Genomic DNA, 22,229 nt, shown 5'->3' with positions numbered 1-22,229 from the left:
CTTCGTTGTAAGGCTGAGATCAGCAAGAATATATAGATCTGTTGGTGTATCTGTGCTGTACGGTCAAGCTCCACATGAGAGGCACGTCCTTGAAGCACTGGGTTGATGAACAGGTGCAGGGAAGTGGTACCATGCAAATGTAATGAGTCTGGTTTCTGAAAACTCAGGTTTATTGCCTGTGTCTGGTGAAATGTTTTCAAGTACAGCTCCGTTGAGGAAATCACTGACAGAGCATCCGTGCTCATGGGAGTGTACTGTAAAGAATTCTTCTTCGTTTAACAGAAGAAGGTTGGATTCAGAGGGTACAGCTCCAGGGACAAGACTGGCTCAAGGTGAAAAGCTAAACAAGTTAGTGGAGATGGGTTTGCTTGCATCAGGGTGGATGTAGAGACAGGCGTGATAGTTCAGCCATGTGTTAGCTGAACAGCAACTAAGCTAGCTGGTCCACCTCCAGTTGGTCCTGAGGCAGATGCGCTATTTCCCGCAGTGTCTCTGTGGGAGTCCATAAAAGCTGTTATCTTAGTCAAGGAGCTATGTATTCTTCACTAGCTTTGCTGAATAACACTCAAGTGTTCATTTTCTGTTTCTGGATTTTTTTTTTGTGGCTATGAAAGTGAGGAAAACAAACTTTGCACTCAAATTTTCATGGAATAGTGTATAGCTTGGGCACTGTGTAACTTTCACACAATTCTAACAGGAACATATATAAATGTATTTTTTAAATGTTGTTTGTTGTATACCTTTAGGGGGGATGTTTGAATTTTTCACTGTTGTAGTAAGTTACATTGCTAAGTTTGCATTGTGTTCTGGTGGTTGTAGAAACAGACATCTGATTGTACTTGGTTACCTGTAGTCCTTTTTGCTGTTACCAAATGCTTACAACCTTTTCCCAATGGGATTATGGGCCTAGAAAAATTAAAAATGTCACTTTTAATCTGTCTTCCTTCCTCCCCTCAGTATCAGGAGTAAACTAACCATGGCAACCATTTTGGCTCTGTGTTCATCTTTAGCAAGCCTTGGCAGGAGGGGGCATTAGATCTGCTTTTGTGCTATGCCCATGTTTCTTCGTTTGACTTGGAGTTGTATGGATGAAGGTTTTGCACCTTATGTATCAAGTACACTTTGCCCAGTGGAAAAAAGAAGAGAGTGTATTACTGTATAATCGAAAGTATTATAAAAAGATGACAGAAGTCAAATGCCTTTTTTAACTGTACACATTGTAAATCACTCCTTCTGAACAATCAGATATTGCAGTGCAGAAGACAGTGAGGAAATTGGTTGTGCATGTGGAATGCGTAGGAACAAAATTTGTTAACTTAGAAGGCACAAAAATAATTGTTTTTTCTCATGCCCCATGAAGTTCCATTTCAGAATTATTTTTTTTTTTGAGCAAACTTAGTGTTTTGCATATAGAAGCCAGCAGGAGTTAATGTGAGCTTACTGGTATTGTGTGCAAAAGGAGTGCACGCTCCTCAGCAATCAGTTTACTGAGATACCCTTGGTGCACACGGTGCCTAGTGCTGTCTGCTCTTGGTACAGCTTGTTTGGCAAAGACTGGCAGCACTGACCCTTCTCTCCTGCAGCAACCAGAGAGAAATGGACTGATCTTCTGAAGACATTTTAATATTCAGATGCATTTTGATTTCTAGGAGCTTTGTTTGTTATGCAGCTGCTGCTTTGGAAATTTTGCTACGTGTAAAAATCTGGTAATTAATTTGGTATTTGCAGCCTTGACAAGCATAAGGGGGTGAGTGCACGAGTAATCTTTTTTGGCAGGGATGAGAGGAGCTGAAGATACATGCTTCTGGAGGAAAAAGGTACTCTGTTTCTCATGGTGGGGACAGCAGCAGCAAATCCAGCAGCCCAGGAGGGGAGAGGCTGCACATGCGTTACTGTGCACGCAGAGCATGCCTGCACATGGCCAGGTACGCAGGATAACGTGGGCACACGAAGCACTCACACAGGCACGAACACCACCAGTAGCCTCATCCCGCTCCCCTGAGGGTGGGGGTCTGCTAGTGCAAAACATGCTCGCGTACATACATACTGGCTGGCACACTGAGTGCATCACCCACAGGCAGCCCTCCCACCCCAGTCTGACTCCAGCTGCTGCGGTCACACCCCAGTACACACACATAAACACACTGAACAGAGAGTCCCTCACCCAGGAAAGAGTTAAAAAGGCATTTAATAAAAGATGGGACAGACTGCTGATCAGATGCAGGACAAGGACAGACAAGCACACCAACCAGCAACATGTTTGCATGTGACCGACTGTTTGTCCCCTTATCTCTCTGTTTTCTCGTGCTTGTTCCTGCCAGAGATCCATCCCTTTCCCTGTGTTTGATCCATTAAAAAGTCTTGTGCAATCTTGACATGTTCTGCACCTGAGTCCAATAATGTGTTCCCCACCCGAGGCAGGAAACACCTTGGTCCTGTTGACTCATCTTGATGGAGTTTGGGCCTGGACATAGGAGCTGAGGCTGATGTGAGACAGCTCTGGGGCTGTGGGTGATCTGGACAGGGTGTCCTTTCTTCTGACTCTGTAATTTAGGCTCCCAACTGCCCTTGTGCCTCTGTGCTCCTTTGGGCTCATGGAGGTGGGCCTTGGATGGGCTAATGGCTCCTGTGATAGGCCTGGGAGCACCTGGGGAGGATATTACTTGGGCTCTTTTGTGTGTGCGCAGATGGGCTCTTTATCACAGAAACTAATTCCATTTAATGTTGTGAGAGAGAAAACACCACAGAGACAGAATTTAGGAGCACTGGTTTTGCATATTTGAAGTATGTTGTGTCAATGGGATGAGGTGGAGAAACTAGTGCTGTTCTTGTGCTTCAGAAGTTGTTGTGTGCATGAGTATTCAAATCTCCAGATACTCCTTTTACAAGAAGGGAATTAGTTCACAGATAGTAAATTAAAAATGATGAGGATTTGGCAGAGATGATAAATGAACTCTTTTTTTTCATGTGCAGTGTGGGATGGAAGAGCATTTGCAAAAGTTTACTCTATCTCCAACTGCAGGTTGACTGTATACTGCATCTTTCTTCAGCTTGCAAACAGGTGCAGGCAATTCTGGGGTCCTTTTATTTCCTAGAAATTAGTGAATGTGTGCATAACTCAAGCCTATGTTGCTTTATTGTCTCTAATGTTCACTGACTTAGGGAGCACTAATTTTGATGACTCTTCTGTGTATTAGCATTAGCAAAATTAGACTTCAGAATAATATCTAGTCAAGAAGAAATGGTAATAAGGGTAATTAATTTGCCAGTTCATAGCATATCTGTCTGCTGCTTTTCTTCCTTTCTGGATGTGAACTACAGAACAGATTTTTTTTGCATTTAAAAAGAGGGGGTGGAGAAGGATGAAAATGCAATAAAAACGAATGACTTAGTGTTACAGAGGGCATGTGCCCTGAGAATGCCTCTGGATTAGGTAGTAGCTTATTTGCAGTTTGGGAAACTGGAAATGCTCATCTAAACCAGCTGCTGTTGCACTGGGTGTATTAACACTGGCTCAGAAGAAATTCATCTGCCTTCTGTCTTAGTGAGGGGAAAGTAAAACTTGCAGTATGTTGACCGTGTTGTTGTGCAAAGGATGCTGAGAGCGGTTTCAGTGCAGAAAGATGTGTTTGCAGGGTCTGTAGCTGATGGTATATACATTGAACTCGGTTACCTCAGAGTGGAAAAAAAAAACAAAAGAGAGAGAGAGAAAGGAAAAAAGGGTTAAAAACACCTCAAGAAATTCGTTTGCTGCTGGGGCCAGCAGGGAAGAGAGACAGTGTGGTCCCCAGCCAAGCCTCTTCCTTGGACATGCTCTCCAGGGCAGTGGGTGCTGACAACGACTATGATTTTTCACCACATTTTCCTCTAGCATGATGTGCTTCTCATTGGGATCCACTCAAACCCACTATTGCTTGTTCTGTTTGCCGTGGGATCAAAATATACTTGGGATCGCATGATGACTGGTTTCTAAGCCTCCTCACATGTGTTCCAGGGTAATGCCTGTTGGCTTTGTTATTCACTAGGTCTCGTTCCTCCTCTAATACAACCTGCAAGGTACAAAACAGGTTATGAAGAGAGCTGGGGAGAAAGGGTGGTCTTGCTCTGGTGGCAGTCACTTTCCCTGAGAAACCCAGCTTGACAACGCTTCTGGGGTTTGCGCAGGATCCTCAGCACAGCCACAAAAGGGGAAGACGCTGCCCTGGCAGCTTCAGGAAAAACACTGCTGCTACAGCCTAGGGTTTAGCTGGATGTTACAGAGCTGTGAGGGAAAGGCAGGCTACAAAACTGCAAACAGGAGACCCTCGGTGTCGTGAAGGTTAAGGCACTAATGGCACTGTGTAACTAGTAAAAGTATATAAAAGACAGACCTTTTGGAACTTATAATAGCTAGTGATGAACTCAGTTTCTGTAACATGTTTTGTTACGTCTTGCAGCACTGCACTTTGGTGAAATACTGAGAAATGGTGTTCAGTTTGCTAGCAGTAGCTTACACGTGGTTTTTTTTGTTTTAACTAGTACCTTGCTGTTTCCTCTTCCTAGCTAAAACCCAAATATGCATTTCTGTTATTGTACTAGAAAGGCTTCGAGGATCAAAATTGATTTTGACTTAATGGAAATTAACTGGTTAGCGGAAGACAAGAAAATTCATGTAGCTTGTTGAGCTGGTCTAACAAAAGCAGTTTAGATTAATTTCTTCCAGTAAACCTTGGACTGCCTGCACCACAAGTTTGTCCTTAGGACTTAGGTTAACACCCTATTTTTTCCTAATGAGTTCTTAAATGTAAGCACAGATAATAGAACTAAGAAAATAATAATAATAACAAAGGAATCAATCATTTTAGAAAAGAGCGTTTTAGAAGTTAACAACTGGTCACTTGTTCATGTTTTCTCCAGGTCCCAGTGCATCAACCAGATGAAAGAATTAAAAGAACAATGTGAAGAAAGAATAGATGAGCTTGCAAAAAAGGGTAGTGATGTACCACAAATCAAAGAAAACAATGATTTCTCAGAAGATTCAAAAAAAAATAGCCAGGTATGGTTTGGGTCATTTCTTATAAATCTTTTTTTTTTTTTTTTTAAATTCTTAAGGCTTTTTCCACCTTTCTGCTATCTCCAAGTAACATTAGCCCATCTCATTCAAGTTTTTCACTGCTTTTCTTCACATTTGTGGAAAGTTTCTGATCTGTGGAAATGGAGTGATTGATATTGTAGTCCGAGGGTCTTTGAGGTCCATTGGCTATGAATTTTTGTAGAAAACCTAATATCAGCCTTTTACTGTGGGAGTGAGGGGCAGATCAAATGTTTTTGCTGTTTGCTTTTGGATATTCTGAGTCAGAGAACCACAAAAGGCATTGCTGTACGTGCCATGAGAAGGCTTGCTAGGATACGGCAAGCTTGCCGCGTAGGGTGGCTGCGTGCCAGCGGAGTCTTTCTTCCTGGGGTACAGAGAGGGCAGGAGGAAATCCTGAGAAAAGGAAATTTCGGATCATCCTGTTGTCCTGGCATGTGAATTATTAATGCTTCTTCAGTGAAGCAGGATTTGGTCAGGGGTAGGACTTGCTTGGTTTAAGCTCTATACAAATAGCCCTGGAAACACACCATGAAGCTCCTGGGTGAGAAGGCAACTAATTTATTTCTGTGTACTGAAGTAGTCCTGTGTTCAGGACTACAAGCACCAGTTACAGAAGTTACATTTTTTACATGTGATTGCAATGGGGCCTTTCCCCCATACCTGGGTGGCCAGCTTGCATTGCAGAGGCAGTGGGGGTTTTCTCTTTGGCTAGGGAAGGGCTACTAGAAGAAACAATTTGATGACTTCAGCATTGGAAAGGGTTAAGCAATGAGATCTTGTAAATAGCTGGAAATAGGTGGGAGAAAATGCCTGAAACCTGCCCAGAGACCCCTAAGTGTTCAGGTAATGGTTCCAGTCTGTGTCCAGTCCTTTATGTAAAACGGTGGGAGAGAGAACTGCTAAAGTTTGTGACCTTTTATCCTGGGAACTTGCATTGCTTGAGAGCTGCAAGATGAGTGAAGCATTAGAAATGCTTCAGGAAATGATAGCCAGTTATCCCTTTAAAAAAAAAAACAAACAGTGAAAGGTTTGTCAGTAATTTTTATCAAATGTCAAATAAGTAAGTAAAAAGTAATAATAGTAATAGTAAATACATAGTAATAAGTAAATAAAAAGCCCATTATTTGGAGATGATACATTTGTTTGATGTCAAGATATAAAATACTAACTATGGGGAAAGTTGGTGTGGGGAAGACTGTACTAGAGAGGTGGTCAACTTAATTTCTAGTGTGGTTTTGCAGCAGATTTTTATTACAACTACTTGCACCAGATGTTTTTTTTGGTTGGTTGGTTTGGTTTGCAATTTGGGGTGGTTTTGTTTACCATTTCCAGTTTGGTAGGGCAATAATCCTAGAAGGCATCTGAGGAATTTGGCTGAAGCCCCTCTGCAGGACAGATTCAATCTCCTGCAACAAATCCCATAGCTGGAGGCAATCTTTAATCAAAGCAGGCAGTAGATTAGGAAGGACATGTTACCTGTAGTGCTTTTAATCTATAGACGGGATAGTCCCAGATGAGATAAGTACTAATGTAGCTAATAATATATCTAAATAAATTCTGTCTGCTTGTGTTCCCTAGTATCTGTGACAGTGTTTCTTACATCAAGCTGTAACTTTCTCAGTTGTTTATTTGCCCAAGGATTGCAACTTTTTGCTTGTACAAAAGCTGAGTTACCACAAGGGGAACCTCAGTCCATCCCACTCCTACCAGTCTGATGCCAGTGCAAGCAATAGATGGCCAGAACCTGAAAAGGCATCTCAGGTCAGCAGGAGAGCACCTGAAAGGCAACACAAAGGAATTCCAGGCAGTAAGTCAGCTTAATTGGGAGCCCAATTTAAATGCCTATGCAAATGCTGGGGGGGGGGGGGGGGGGGGGGGGATGTGGAAACAAGAGGGATTAAGAGACATGGGCACACCTGCAGGGCTATGATCTTGTTGACTTCATGGAGACCTGGTGGGATGGCTTCTATGACTGGAGTGTTGGAATGGAAGGGTGTAGGCTCTTGAGGAAGGACAGGCAGGGGAGGCAAGGAGGGGGTCATGTCAACCCTCTATGTCAGTGACCAGCTGGAGTGCATGGAGCACTGCCTGGGGATGGATGAGGAGCCAACTGGGAGCTTATGAGTCAGGGTTAGAGGGAGGGCAGAGACCAGTGGCATTATAGTGGGGGTCTGCTACAGGCCACCTGACCAGGAAGACTGAGTGGATGAGGCTTTCTATAGACAGACAGGAGCAGCCTCACATTCACAAGCCCTCGTCCTCATGGGGGACTTCAGCCACCCCGATATCTATTGGAGGGACAACACAGCAGGGCACAAGCAATCCAGGAGGTTCCTGGAATGCTTTGATGATAACTTCCTTCTGCAAGTGGTAGAGCAGCCAACAAGGAGAGGAGCTGTGCTGGACCTTGTTCTCTCCAACAAGGAGGGCTGGTGGGGAATGTGAAGCTCGAGGGCAGCCTTGGCTGCGGTGGCCATGAGATGGTAGAGTTCAAGATCCTAAGGGCAGTGAGGAGGGTGCGCAGCAAGCTCGTTAGCCTGGGCTTCAAGAGAGCTGACTTTGGTCTCTTCAGGGACCTCCTTGGCAGAGTACCATGGGATACAGCCCTGGAGGGAAGAGGGGCCCAAGAAAGCTGTTCAATGGATCACCTCCTCCAAGCTCAGGAGCGATGCATCCCAACAAAGAGGGAGTCAGGCAAAAATGCCAGGAGGCCCATGTGAATTAACAAGCTGCTCCTGGTCAAACTCATACAAAAACCAGAAGTCTACAGTGGGTGGAAGCAAGGACAGGTAGCCTGGGAGGAATACAGAGAAAGTGTTTGAGCAGCCAGGCATCTAGTTAGGAAAGCCAAGGCCCTGATAGAATTAAATCTGTCAGGGCAGTAAGAAAAGCTTCTATAGGTATGTCAGTGACGAAAGGAAGACTAGGGATAATGTGGGCCCTCTCTGGAATGCAACAGGAGACCTGGTTAACTGGGATATGGAGAAGGCTGAGGTGCTCAACAACTTCTTTGCCTCAGTTTTAAATGGCAAGTGCTCCAGCCACACCACCCAGGTCGCAGAAGGCAAAGGCAGGGGCTGGCAGAATGAAGAACCGCCCACTGTGGGAGAGGACCAGGTTTGAGACCATCTAAGGAACCTGAAGGTGGACAAGTCCATGGGACTTCATGAGATGCATCACTGAGTCCTGAGGGAACTGGTGGATGAAGTGGGTAAGCCACTGTCCATCGTATTTGGGAAGTTGTGGCAGTCTGGTGAAGTTCCTGCCAAGTGGAAGAGAGGAATCATAACCCCCATATTTAAAAAGGAAAAAAGGAAGGCCTGGGAAATTGCAGTCAATCTCACCTCTGTGCCTGGTAGGATCACGGAGCGGATCTTCTTGCAAACTCTGCTAGGGCATGTGGAAAATAAGGAGGTGACTGGTGACAGCCAACATGGTTTCACCAGGTGCAAATCGTGCTTGACAAATTTGGTGGCCTTCTATGACAGGGTTACAGCGATGGTGGATAAGGGAAAAGCAGCCAACGTCATCTACCTGGACTTGTGCAAAGCATTCAGTACTGTCTTGAATGACATCCTTGTCTCTAAACTGGAGAGACATGGATTTGATGGATGGACTGCTTGGTGGATCAGGAGTTGGCTGGACAGTGGCACTCAAAGAGTTGTGGTGAACGGCTCGATGTCCAAGTGGAGACCTGTGACAAGTGGTGTTCCTCAGGGGTCGGTACTGGGACTGGTGCTGTTTAACATCTTTATTGATTACATGGCCAGTGGGATTGAGTGCACCCTCAGCAAGTTTGCCAACGACACCAAGCTGTGTGGTGCAGTCGACACGCTGGAGGGAAGGGAGGCCATCCAGAGGGACCTGGACAAGCTGGAGAGGTGGGCCTGTGCAAACCTCATGAAGTTCAACAAGGCCAAGTGCAAGGTCCTGCACCTGGGTCGGGGAAATCCCAACCCCAAATGCAGGCTGGGCAATGAGTGGCTTGAGAGAAGCCCTGCTGAGAAGGACTCGGGGGTGCTGGTGGATGAAAAGCTGGACGTGACCCAGCAGTGTGCGCTCGCAGCCCAGAAAGCCAACCGCACCCTGGGCCGCACCAAAAGCAGTGTGGGCAGCAGGTCGAGGGAGGTGATTCTGCCCCTCTGCTCTGCTCTGGTGAGACCCCACCTGCAGTGCTGCATCCAGCTCTGGGGCCCCCAGCACAAGACAGACATGGAGCTGCTTGAGCAGGTCCAGAGGAGGGCCATGAAGATTATGAGGGAGCTGGAGCAGCTCCCCTGTGAGGACAGGCTGAGAGAGCTGGGGTTGTTCAGGCTGGAGAAGGCTCTGGGGAGACCTTACAGCCACCTTCCAGTATCTGAAGGGGGCCTATAAGAGAGACTTTTTACTGAGGCCTCTAGTGACAGAACAAGGGGCAACGGTTTTAAACTGAAAATAGGGCAGATTTAGATTGGACATAAGGAAGAAACTTTTTTACAATGAGGATGGTGAGACACTGGCACGGGTCGCCCGAAGAAGCTGTACCTGCCCCCTCCCTGGCAGTGTTCAAGGTCAGGCTGGATGGGGCTTGGAGCAACCTGGTGTGGTGGGAGGTGTCCCTGCCCATAGCAGGGGGGTTGGACTAGATGATCTTTTAAGGTCCTTTCCAACCCAAACCAGTCTGTGATTCTATGATTAGTGTAGAGTGACCCTCAGGAAATCTGAGTACATTTTTAGCCAGTGTTTTTATCTGGAATAATTCCTGTTTGTAAGATGTACATACTTATGTATTAGAAGGGTCAGAGTTAAAATAAGGCAGAGAAAGAAAATGGAGTGATGGTTGGTTAAAAACTATACAGCTTTTCTTACAGCTCTGTATTTTAAGGAATGATGTATACTTCTCAGTTGAAGAATACAGCATGTTCCAATTATCTTTTTACGCAACCACTTCAACATAAAACATTTTCAGCATACACCATTTTAATTTATTTGACACAGTCATTAAAAATTACTGAGCTAGAAATTCAAGATAATAGAAGTTTAAGGCTTTTGCATGTTTAAATAAGAGGTAATTTCTTGGTATTATGTGCAGCTTAGTATTTTTACAGAAGAATTCATGCCCAGCATAAAGTGAAAAATGGTCTTATGTTCAGTTTCTGATGATTTCTACTGTGGAGAGTAACCTCAAGAGGCTGAATTATTTATAAAACAGAAGCATTTTTAAATACAGTATTTTTGTTTTAGTGACTGAAGATGGAGTTAACTGCAATAAATAAATTCTCTGTGGTAGTACTCGCTTCTCAAGCTTTCCTAAAAGTTAATGCTAGATTATTTGTTGTTTATATTGGACTTCATGGTGTTGACCCAACAAGGTCTTTAGTTCTGCTTGTTTTGACTGAGCCTAAACATTTTCAAAACAGCCAAGTAATCATGTCCTACAAATCCTCTACAACTTTGGCTTCTTGGTTATTTAACCACTGCTTTCTGCAGGCATTTTTCCAAATGACTACGTGAACACTTCACAACCTAGTGTTTTATTGACCTGCTTAGAACAATGGGTATGTACAGTCTTACCAGCAATTGTAACAGAAAACTTTCTGTGACCGTATGACTTTCTATACTGTAAGGTTTCCAATTGATTTGTATAGTACCAGGTATAAAAATGTGTGTGTCTAAATGTCTGTATGCTTGTTCTTTCTCTGCATCTTCTGATTTCTTTAAACAAAACAAACTAAAACACAACAAAAAATCCCCATAGAACAAATGGTTTCATAAGAGTCTGGCTTTTTTGCACTGAGGCTGGTATAGCGCAGCATGGGCTCCAGAAACATTTCATGTTCTGTGCTTGTGTGAACCAAATTGCAATAGCTTTTGGCCAACTACAAAAAGTTGTGAAAATTGCGCATACAGTTTTAACTGCTAAATTGGAAGATCTTCCAGGTGAAATACATCTTAGCCATTAATCTTTAAGCAGGTTAGATGCCAAGAGCAGTGTAGTACCAGTATTTAATACACGCTTAAGTAATCTCCGTCATGTTAAACAGATACTGTTGTCTAGGGTTAAGTTTTTTCTCCTGTATTCAACAGTATTAGACCAGTTCTGCACAGACGTGCTTAATTGAAGTCTTATCATACCCAAACTCAGTTTACCTGTCCCTGTAGATTACTAACAGTAGTTAATGCCATCTGGTTTTTTGCTCTGCTGATCCTGACACGGCAGCAGGGCAACAGTGGAGAAATGTGTGGTGTTACAGTTCTGGGACCCTCAGAGAATAACAGGTAGCGTTCCTTGTGAAACACTAACTAAGAACAGTAACCTCAGCATTAGCCGCAATTAGATTAAAGAAGGTGTGTTAAATTCTCCCCATGTGCTGTGCTGTTATATAGAAACATTACTGCATATTCAAGATTGTATGGTACGTCCATCACCAATAAAAATTTCACTTCAAATATTTCCAAGTGTGTTAGGATATTTTTTTCCCCTACTGAATTCTTAATCTAACTTCCACTTCCCTTTCCCAGTCTGGGAGTAGTTATGTAGACCAATATTTATCTGATCTGTGTACATTCACTTTATAGGTCAGTACTCAACTGCCAGCCATGAAGCAAACCAAGTTCAAGCAGGCTGACTTGGAACAGCAGAAACGCAATGAAGATGGACCTAAAGCAGGACCTACAGTGAAAAAGATAGACCTGCTGCAGGCTAAAGGTGAGATGGAAATCACTGTTTTGCTAGCAACTGGTTATGAATGGTTGTAATTTAATTGAACATTTACAAAACATGTTTGTACATAAGATTAAGATGGAAAAAGTGACACCAGGAAACTGAACTTCAATCAATTTTCCAGCTGTGGAGAGGTATAATATCTATTCAAGCATTTTTATTACCAGCATTTCTGCTAGTTCAGTTTTGCTGTAATTGACATGTTGCATGTAAAGGAAAATACAAATATTTACAATTCTGAAGTAATAATACATTCCTCATTTAATATGGAGAAAATACCATGCTTTTGGAAGCAATCATTTTCAAGCACATTTAAAATTTTATTTCTTAATAAGTTTGATGCATCTAGCTGGCAACCCTCCCTGTGGAATAGCTGCAAGTTAGGCTTTAAACAAACACACATCCATGCTTCCCATGTGTTGTCACTGAGCAAAGTGCAAGCAAGAGAAATGATACGCAGGAGATCAGATTAGTTAACTCAAGGGTTGCTCTTGGCACTAAACTCTCAGAAACTATTAATTTGAATGGATGTATCCTTGTGCGTTAGCTTGCATAGTACTGTGTGATGATAGAAATTCAATTTGCTATTTAATTATTCTTACATGCTATCTCAAATTACAGTCTTGGGAGCATGCAACTCATTTTAGAGAGCTAGGAACTGAAGACAATATCTATATATACTTAATTCAGGCAAATTTTAGTTTAGTTTAGTTTAGTCAATACAGATACACAGGAAAAAGATACAGTAATGTCTGCTAAAAGTAATAGCCCTCCTGTACTTCCTCTTCCTATTTAAAAGTAAGAACAGCCTCGATTTACTTGCAAATCTGTCCATGTGACTGCTTTGTCCTGAGCTACTGTTAAACACGGCCTAAGTTCTGCTGTTGGTAATGAAATGCAACACACAGAAACCTGATGCTTACACAGCACACTGCAAATTTCATTTAAACTGCTCTGTTTCACCTGCCCAATTTATTAACTGCACATACCAAAATTCTAAGTAGGCAGAAGCATGATTCTGTAGACGGTAAACAATGTCTCATCCTTTAGCTGTTCCCAGTAGGAAAAACATGGGTTGTCTTTTTTATCTTCGGAACTGATGTCATTGAAAGATACTCTTTCAGAGAAAAAAGAAGAATTGAACGAGAAAGATAAAGCAATATTTATTAAAGGTTTTTAATTTATGCCAGCACTGAAAGGCATTAGTTTTTTTTTTACTCAGAATCATCTTTGTTGTTTACAGAAAGAATAAACAGCTTAGCTGACATCAGAAAACAGGAGCCTAAGGCAGAAGAGGAGAAGCTTTCTAGTCAACTGAAAAACCCACAGGATTCACTCAAAGCTGCTGCAGGTCATAAGGAGATGCTGCCTGAGTCAGAGAAGGAGCCGAATCTGTCTGAAGATGAAAAACATGTAACTGCGCAAGATGCGTTACAGCTGGCAGCAGAGCAGGCTCCTACTGAGGAAATTGAGAGGGAGCACCTCCTAAATTACGACGCCAAGCAGGATGACTCACCCCCTGGAAAGGCTGGTTGGTAGCATGTGACATATTGTTAAGAACAGTAAAGAAGTGGACGGTTGGGCACGATTTCTGCAGCAGCGGTGCCAGCTGGCTGGGCTTAGTGTAAGGTTTCGTAAAGGTTAGTGTGAGACGTAAAAGGCTCGTCAGTCCCCAGCAGTCTTCTACAGTCCAGGGGTAAAGATGGAGTCTTCCATTTGTGCAACATGGAGCTACCAGGCTGGGTCATGCCACATCACCATAGCAGCCTTCCTGTCTCTCTCTCCATTGGCTGTACAAGGCATTTAGGGAAATGAGCCCCAAAACTTTTTGGTGTTGAGGCTTTATAAGAACATAATGCATTGGAAAAGGATGAGACATTAACCATTGACCAAAGCACTGATGAGTAGAGATAGTACGTATTGATGTTTTGTAGATAGTCTTTTCACAGCGACAGTGTGGAAGCGGTAGCTATCCCTATTTCAAAGTAAGCTACCATGAATAAAGCTCAACCTAAAACTTCACGTATCTAAAGTTCATTATTGTGAGTCTGCAAAACTGCAGATCAGATGTTGCAAAGGTGCCAGTTTCTGGCATCTACCACATGTGACCCTGAACCACGTGTCTCCGCAGCGCCCAGCAGCAGCGTATTGATGTTGTGCCTAAACCTGAGCAGAACCTAGACATCCCTCTGTCTGTCTGGAGGAACTTTGTCTCAGCGGGGAACCCAGTAGCTGAGAGTAATCAAGAGGGAGAGCCTTATGGCAGTCAGAGCAGGAATTTAATCCCACAAAAAGTGCTGTTCGTGCTTTTCTCATAAATGCATTCGTAGAATCACAAGTAATGATGTTAACACTGTTGATAACCTGGCAGGGACAAATAATCTCATCTGCGTTGCTGAACTAGTGTTTTTCCAACCGCTCCAAACAGATGCTGGCCAGAGCAGGCTGTCGCCCAAAGAGATGTGAATACAAGTCACCTAAACTGCTTCCATTTTAAGGGAAATAAGTAGCAGAAAGATTAGGAAAAAAATAATCCAACAATTACTGCAAGAAAAAAACTTTGCTGTGTAGCCTGTGAAAGGTCAGAGTTTCTGTAAGCTAAAGACTAGCAGGCTGTTCTTCAGGCTTGCTTGTTCAACAAAAATACCATACCTTACTGCATAGATTTCTTGTAGCCAAAGGAACCCAAGGTAGAAAATCATTCCTTCTACATTCTCTGAGCATCCCTCTCAGCTCCTTTTAAAAGTTTGAGACCTTTAGGTCCCTAACTGTAAAAAATCTACTTGATGTGGTGGTCTGAACACAGACAACATAAGGCTAAAAATTTTCAAGTCTGTTTCCAAGCCAGTTACTAATTAGAGGCTTAAGTGACTGCGATTTGCTTACACCTCTGTGCTGTTAAGTTTTTTTTGTGGCTGGTTAACTAAAGAATAAGGGTAGTAGTTCGGCATTTTTGAGCTCTCTATATAAAGAAATCTTAAGATAGTCAATCAAAGTTGAGACAAATTAATGACTGGGTGAAGAAAATCTCTTACAGAAAAGCACTTTTGTGTCAAGTTAGCATATCCTAAAATATTCTTTATGCTACATTCACAGCTTTCTGCTTGGTGGACAAATTAAAACAGGAAAGGGGAAGCTGAGACACATTTTAGTGGTGGTGGTAATACATTTAAAAGCAGCGCCACAGTCAAGTTTTCAGCATTGGCTTTGGGTTTTACTCATCCTTAGGCCATCCTTCAATGTATCCTGAAATTTGTTTAATGCTTTTCCTTTCTGTCCATCTGAGTGCTGGCTGAATTTTATTACACTTTCCAAATTCCAACAGATTCTCTTTTATCTAGTTCTTCAGACAAGATTTACAGCCAAAGCTGCTCTGAAATTTAACAGTTCAAAAGGAAAAACAATATTAAAACCTACTCTAAACAGCAATTCATTCAGCAGCAAAGTAAATTCTGTGGAAGACTGTTACAGTAACTGTTCTTTGTGCAGATGACCTTATGGTAAGGCGTAAAACTAATTAATGGTTTTCCAGACAAACAGGAACATGAAGCACTGACCCAGGATAAGGATGTCGATTACAATTTAGATGAGAATGAAGCTGGATCAGAAACAGACAAGCAAGCAGCACTTGCCGGGATTGAAAATGGTAAAAAAGAAAAAAGAAGTTTTACCTTAAGTACCACATGCCAAAAATATTAAGATGGTATTTTGAATGGTACCCGGTAGCAGATATAACTAGCTAGTTCCTGCTTGTTCTTTGAGCTTTCCCTCATGTTGACAGTGTGACCTGTTTTCGGTATAGCATCACTGAAGCTACTGTTTAACGTGTGGTGGGGAGGGACAGAGTCTGTAGCTTTGCTACACAGTACTGAACAGTCCTTTCAAAATTCCTCCTGCTGTGTTGTAGATTGTTTTCCAGGTGAAGAACTATCACTTCTGCCTTTGAAAAAGATTTCTATACCTTTTTTTTTTCCCTAATTAGTTCAAAACCGTGAAGATACGAAGACCCACTTATCTGAGCACGGTGAAGAATGACGGAAGTTGTGAACAAAGGAGGTTCATGATGCAACTTAGTCCCCCTCTTCATATAAATGCAGCAATGATGAGAGCAAACTCATCTGAATATGCTTTGATTATCTTCTCAAGGCTTCAGTAAGGGCCCAAACGAAGTAGTATTTTCTTGTGAAGTTTTAGCACTGTTTCAGTGGTGGAAAAAAATAATCTTAAATCTCTACAGGCTTGTTTTAAAGCAGCTTGAGCTCTGCAATGACTCTTTTCCTGCACATTATAAAATGGAAACCAGCTAGCAATAAGCGTAGTAACTTTGAAGTCAGCTAACTTGTACAGCCGTACTACAGGAACAGCACGTGCGGACTGGTGGTAGATGAGAAAGAGTCCTCTGCCAAGAATGGATCTCTCCCCTGAGCATGCAGTAGAGAAATCCCCAGCCTAGTTTTCAGAGGAGCTTAAGAGGAGCTAACTTAGCTTGATGAAGAATGGCCCATGCTGCAGGCTACCCTTGTGCCTATTCTGGCCACCCTTCTACTGCACCATAGACAGAAAGTACAACTCTCGTCCTCGGATATTACACAGTATCATGTATTTTTCTGGACCTCCTAAATGAAATTGCTAGCTTATGCTATCTGTAACCAGGCTGAAACGCTGTCCTGATTATGTTCTTAGCTTTAGGTTAAAAAAAAAAAGGATTCTGACCATACTGTCTTCTCATTAAGAGATTTACCAGGAAGATTTTCCTGAAAGCTTTGTTGGATTCCTGTTCACAAGATCAGTACTACAGTACGGTTCGGTTACCGCTAATGGCACAAGTTCAGAGCGTAAAAAAAAAAAATCAAACTCCTGAACTTTTCATGACAGAAGCCATCTGAAACGCTGTGCTACGACTACCCTTGACTCCCCCCAGCCCCTATCTTCGGCTAAAATGCAGAAAGCTAAATGCTTGCCTCGTAGAGCAGTGATCATCTCAGCTGTTCAAAGTGACTCATCTTCTCTGCCAGACTGCTGAATAAGGTAGACCAGACTGTGCGTTTACCAGACATCTCTTTGTCTCCCACAGGTGAAGCTGTAGTTACTGTGAAGTCCTGTGTTATGCACAAGGTATCATATTGTTAACATTCTGTAATCTTTGTCTTTTCTGTAACTTGTTGAATGTAAACTAGAAACTAGTTAGCTTGTGATAACCTAGAAATACCCTCTGCTACCGCTAAAGCACCCTTAACTGTAGGCCAACCTGTATTGTGTGTAGCCAGCTGGTTTGAGGGTTGTATTTGTGTCTGTTCTCAAGACCGATACCTGTGTTTGGAGCAATCTTTGTGAGTATGAACCAGCCCCTATCAAGACAGCATGGGAGCAGACAGACATGACTAGCTTCCCAACCAGCAATTCCATTTAAGAAAATACAAATTTGCCTTGGGGTTTCTCTTAATGCACTTAATTTTGTAACTACTTTTGTGGTATGTCATTCCTCAGTGTACTAGTTTAAAACTTCTGTACATTAAGATGTCTAAATATGCAAGTGGAGGGTTGATTCTTTTGTGTATGAAGAGTATTAGTTGTCATGGGGTGGAAGGCATAACTCAAGTGGTGCCTACTAAGCCTAAATAGGTAAACAGTTCGCTTGATAGACTTGTCATCTGTAACTTGAATTCTTCTAAGAAAAGCACTAACTTCCATTACTAAGTTCTTTGTTACTCTGGGTTTTTTCCCACCATTTAAAGTCAGACTTAACTGGTCTGGGCTACTACAGTCAATATAACAGGGAAAACAAATGTTTGTAAGCAGGAAAGAAAAGGAGGTAGGAGCATCTTTTCTAACTGACAAGTATTGGGAAACTTGGGCTATTAAGTTGGGGGATTTTTTTTCAAATAATGGCATATTTTAACAACAAAATGTTTACCCATATTCTGATTAAAAAGGGCATTTTCTGAGGACTTAATCTATAAACAATTCTATAACTGAGATGATGTTAATCAGGAATTTAATGGAGATTGTTTAAAGAGCATATGGCTTGATACTGGTAAAAGCCCAAAGGAACGAACAGAATTTCCTGGAGGTAATTAACATATTGCCAGAGAATTCTTTTAAAATTACTTGTTTTGGATGTATTTATGTACAGTACCTGAACCTGACTGGGCTTCTCACTAGCCAGGTAGATGTTGTTCTTTCCAAAAACAAGACCACGTTTGTCCAAAGCACTCGTTACACCTCTGACAGTAGGGGATCTGAAAACCTGCATAAGAGCCATGTTCAAAAGCATATGTAACAATCCTATTCTAAATGGTTTCAAGTGCTACAGGAATGTAACTAGGGTGGTGGATTTCTAGGAGACAAGGGGCCTGTATCTCTATTATAGACAATTTTAAAATTGAAAGACTTTTAGTTGAAAAGAGATTCATTTGGAACTGTGTTTACGTAGTGTGGTCTATCACTAAAATTTTTAGTTGTGTGAAGCCAAGTCATCATTTTGGGGTTAAATTAACACTTGTCCTTGATGGTTTTTTAAAAACTAAGCCTAATCCATTTTAGATAAGCATTTTAAAATAAAAATTATCTTCTCTACTGTGTATTCACCTTATTCGGTACAGTTCATCCACTTCTAATGTTAATGAAAATGGGAAAGATGATAATTCCTGTTTTCTTAGTTCTATAAATGATGTGGAACTTGATTTCTTTCTTTACTTGCTGCTTCCTTTGGAAAAACACTGAAGGCTGTCCTTGAGCTACTGTTGTGTTGTTCAAGATTTTCAAGACAGGAAGATTTTTGTGACTGTTCACAAGACAGCAATGAAAGCCAGATGAATTCTCAGTGCCCTGCACTAGAACGAGTTTGCCAAAGACTTTACAGCCGCATTTTCCAGGATTATCCTTTGGCAATGACACAGAAGCATTCAAATATATTAATCACTGTGATAAGCAAACGTTAGGCAACCTCCTTAGCAGAGAAATCAGGAAAAGCACGTCTTTAGGGCAGTATTCCTGCTTACTTCAAGCTGCAGATGGCTGCCAGACAAGTGGGTATTCCACTTCATTGTTTTCCAGCTCCAGCTCAGCAGTGCCACTGCCTAGGTGGTGGAGTTGAAGTGGTGTTACTCCACAGTACAACTAGGTGCTAGGAGAGACACAAACAAACGTCTTGCACGGTCAAGGAGTTACAAGCTTATCACTATGGAGGAAGCCATTTTGCACCAAAATAAAGAACTGTCCTGTCCAAACAGTCAAGCCTTTATGGCCCAGGTAAGACTTGGCAGTATGGTTTACCAAAGAGCAAGTCAGCTTTTTCAACACCCCCCGCCCTTGTAGCAGAAGGTTGCTCAATACAACAGCTTACCTCTGTTATTTCACATCTGGAAACACAGGAGGAAGGAAGAACTGTTCCAGGAAGAAAAGGGTAGGTTTGGGGCTCCTCCTGTTTGGGATTTCTGCCTATATCAACCATTACAGAAGGCAGTAGGACCCAGCAGCAGCAGTGCAGTTAAAACAAGAGAATGAAGGTCATGCAAGAGCTGACTGAGCAATGGAACAAATTAGCAATCCCTCCTTTGCAATGGCAAAGTAACAACGGGATTGAAATGAAGTTGCAGAGTAGCTGAAGTACAATCCTAGTCTCTTGTGTTCCTGTTTGCTAGTGACTACTACAGTATTAGCTACACATATTCTCCAGTACCATGGAGAATAAAGACAAACAAACTGCAACCAGAAATAACTTACTCCATTTCTCACTGTCTTCAAGGATTTCTACATTTGAGACAAAACACCTCCTAGACAATTGACTTCAGTAAAGCAAAAATCACTGAATTCAGTGCAGTAGGAGCTAAATGACTAATTTTCATCTGCTCTTAAATTTCTATAAAGATTGCTTTAGCTTGCAGGACTTGGCAAGAAAGTCCAGTCTTTCTGCTTGCAAAGTGAGCAAATTTGATACTATTTAGGAAAAAATACGGAAACTCACAATCTCTCTAAGAGGATTTGTTCAAAGCAGAAGTTCAGTAGCTCAGATATGCCTAGCAGACATGAGGCTGTACTGCATTATTTTTATTCAGTCCCAAATGTTATTAAATCCCTAAACCACCATTTTCTGTCAGAGCTCATTCATAAAAATGATTTATGATTAAGTCTGTAATCAATTAAGGTACAACATTCTTCAGCAATACAGTTAGTTAAAATCAGCTTCACCTGTAAGACTTCACACAAACCACTTTAAAACAGCAGTCGTCATTCAGATCACATAAAGGCAGCAGACTAGATATTCCACATAACAGTACTTTTATCCTGGAGATCCCTCTCAGTCTGGGTACAGCACTAGGTATTTCATCCTACAGCTGGTATCTGATACGCGGATTATGCTTCAGGTATCCTAACAATCTCGTCTTTCAAACAAGCTTCACAACTGGGAAGTATTTATGGGGTGAGAAGTCAAATTCTGGAGGAACCTAGAAAGAAGGTTTAAAACATTACACAGGAGTACTACTGAATTTAATACTCAGAATGAGGGATACCCTGCAGACAGAAGAAAAACTTTTAAACAGCAAAAGACTGAAAAAAATTAAAATAATTCTAGCTTTTTAAATTAACATCTGAAAAATATTCCAACACAGTTCTGGATATGCCAGTCATTCTCCAGTAATGATGGGCACAAAGCTGTAGAGTGCTGGTGTGCCTCTTCATCCTCCTGTGCCTAGCCTGCGGCAGGAAGTCTGAAGGCCGCCTCCTCCCTCTCACCCATGTGGCACCCGCTAATCCCCATAGCCACCACTCTCCCGTGGGTGTTCACACAAGCTGCTACTGATTACTTCTTCTGGCTCTTGAAGAGTAGCCATGTTTGTACATGTCATCCCACATGCACTTCCAAATTCTTTTTCCAAAACACTTAGAAATGAGTTTTCCACATCTAAATAACTACAATAGACTATTTCCATGGGAAAAATGGATTAAATTACTTCCCCAGTTCTTTTAAGAGTTAGAGTAACTATGGCCTGAATCTGCTCATTCAGCTATAAGAGATCTGTGGTAGCACTGTGAGCAATACTGTTTTACATTGAATTCAACTGGCATTTTCTTACCTTGGAGTCTTTTTTGTGGCCTCCTGCCAGCAGCTTCATGACCACAATATTTGGTTTAGCAACTTTTAGAATTCGATTGACCTAAACACAAAACAGCAAGAAGTTTTCAAGTGAAAGTATATGACCTCAAAATTATTTCAAAGATAATACTCAAACATTTACATACAGCAGTCCTTTTCCAGTATCAGTTTAATAGAGATCAGGGCATTTTGGATTTGCTTTGAAGCGTAAACTGAACCAATGACATTTAATGAAGGGGGCGTTTATTTTAACTGTCTGTTTTCTATGCAACAGACCACAGAAACCACTGCTCTACATGCTTATGTTCAAAAATTGTTAAACAATGGCAATCTCTGAGGCACTCATCCAAACAAAGGTTTAGACAGAATCCATGCATCTACCCTCAACACTGTGACATGGTGAGAAGGGGAAATCCAAGTATTAACTGGTGGCTTTCTGCATGGAATTGCTCCGGGCATACTCAAACTACCTCTAGCTACCCCAGTTTAGCCTCAATCCGATAGTTTGTGTGCAAGTACCACCAATATCCAAAGAACAGGCAGGGATCCCTACATTCTCAGGAGAACCTAATCCCATAACTGTTCTTAACCTGCTCAGATGCAACAGAATAAGCATCCTCCCTGCTCCAAAATACCATCACAGACACTTAGTTTTTAGGCTATGAACAAAGAGGGACAAATTCCTGCCCGTGTTTACAGCCCAGTGCTGAGAAAACTGCTCCCAGGAAACAAGTGCCAGATTCAACCCTCTTTTCAGCCTAATGACATGCAAACCTCTTTTCCTCACCTCTCAGGAGTGCGTCTGAACTACCAGATTCAACATTAAGTGAGGCAGTCACACCGCACCGTCTTGTTAAAACTGATAAGCTTTTAGAACAGGACTGGAAGGAAATGTGCAAGAAGGAACTACGTTGCTACCTGGCATCTAAGACACTCAGCAGGGAGAGGTTTTGGACCAGTGAGCACAACCCTGATAATTTTATCTAATGGACTGAAACAGTCCACTGTGTAAGATGCCACTGCCCTCCTCTGGCCACTCCTCAATCAAAGCACTCAGAGCTTTGCTCAGCACAAAGGACACTTGGATCTGAAGTAGATCCAGCTGGAAACAAACACAATCTATTATAAGCAAATACTCCTTTTCCCAGTATTCAGTTTTACCTCATAGTCCGGATTAGGAATATTCTCAAGAATCATTTTAGCTTGCTGGAAGTGTTTGCTAGCAGCCATGTGGAGATCTGATGACTGAGGAGGTGGGCTGTACTTATTTAAATCAGACATCTCCTAGTGTGTTACAGAAATATATAAATACATATTAAAATCAGTTGCCAACAAAGTGTATTTTTATCACCTTA

The 22,229-nt window shown here is 42.1% G+C and overlaps 2 protein-coding genes across 2 annotated transcripts in view; one reads left to right on the top strand and one right to left on the bottom strand.

Annotated features, from left to right (window-relative positions):
* The window catches only part of GOLM1 (golgi membrane protein 1), a 29,819-nt gene extending 13,995 nt beyond the window's left edge, over positions 1–15,824 (top strand). Inside the window, 5 exon segments of the mRNA XM_086479427.1 lie at positions 4,897–5,035; positions 11,633–11,762; positions 13,021–13,308; positions 15,310–15,423; positions 15,760–15,824. Coding sequence (XP_086335553.1) covers positions 4,897–5,035; positions 11,633–11,762; positions 13,021–13,308; positions 15,310–15,423; positions 15,760–15,824 — 736 coding nt within the window.
* Positions 15,825–19,913: 4,089 nt separating this feature from the next.
* NAA35 (N-alpha-acetyltransferase 35, NatC auxiliary subunit) overlaps positions 19,914–22,229 on the bottom strand; it is a 28,656-nt gene continuing 26,340 nt past the window's right edge. Inside the window, exons 20-22 of the mRNA XM_086479145.1 lie at positions 22,036–22,158; positions 20,855–20,935; positions 19,914–20,224 (exon numbers count right to left, since the gene is read on the bottom strand). Of these exons, the coding sequence (XP_086335271.1) occupies positions 20,165–20,224; positions 20,855–20,935; positions 22,036–22,158 (264 nt within the window). The 3' untranslated portion in view covers positions 19,914–20,164. The remainder of the gene's footprint in view (positions 20,225–20,854; positions 20,936–22,035; positions 22,159–22,229) is intronic.

Source organism: Leptosomus discolor, chromosome Z (genome assembly GCF_034619465.1).
Source record: "Leptosomus discolor isolate bLepDis1 chromosome Z, bLepDis1.hap2, whole genome shotgun sequence".
Classification (NCBI taxonomy): Eukaryota; Metazoa; Chordata; class Aves; order Leptosomiformes; family Leptosomidae; genus Leptosomus; species Leptosomus discolor.
This window is presented reverse-complemented; position numbering and strand designations above follow the sequence as displayed.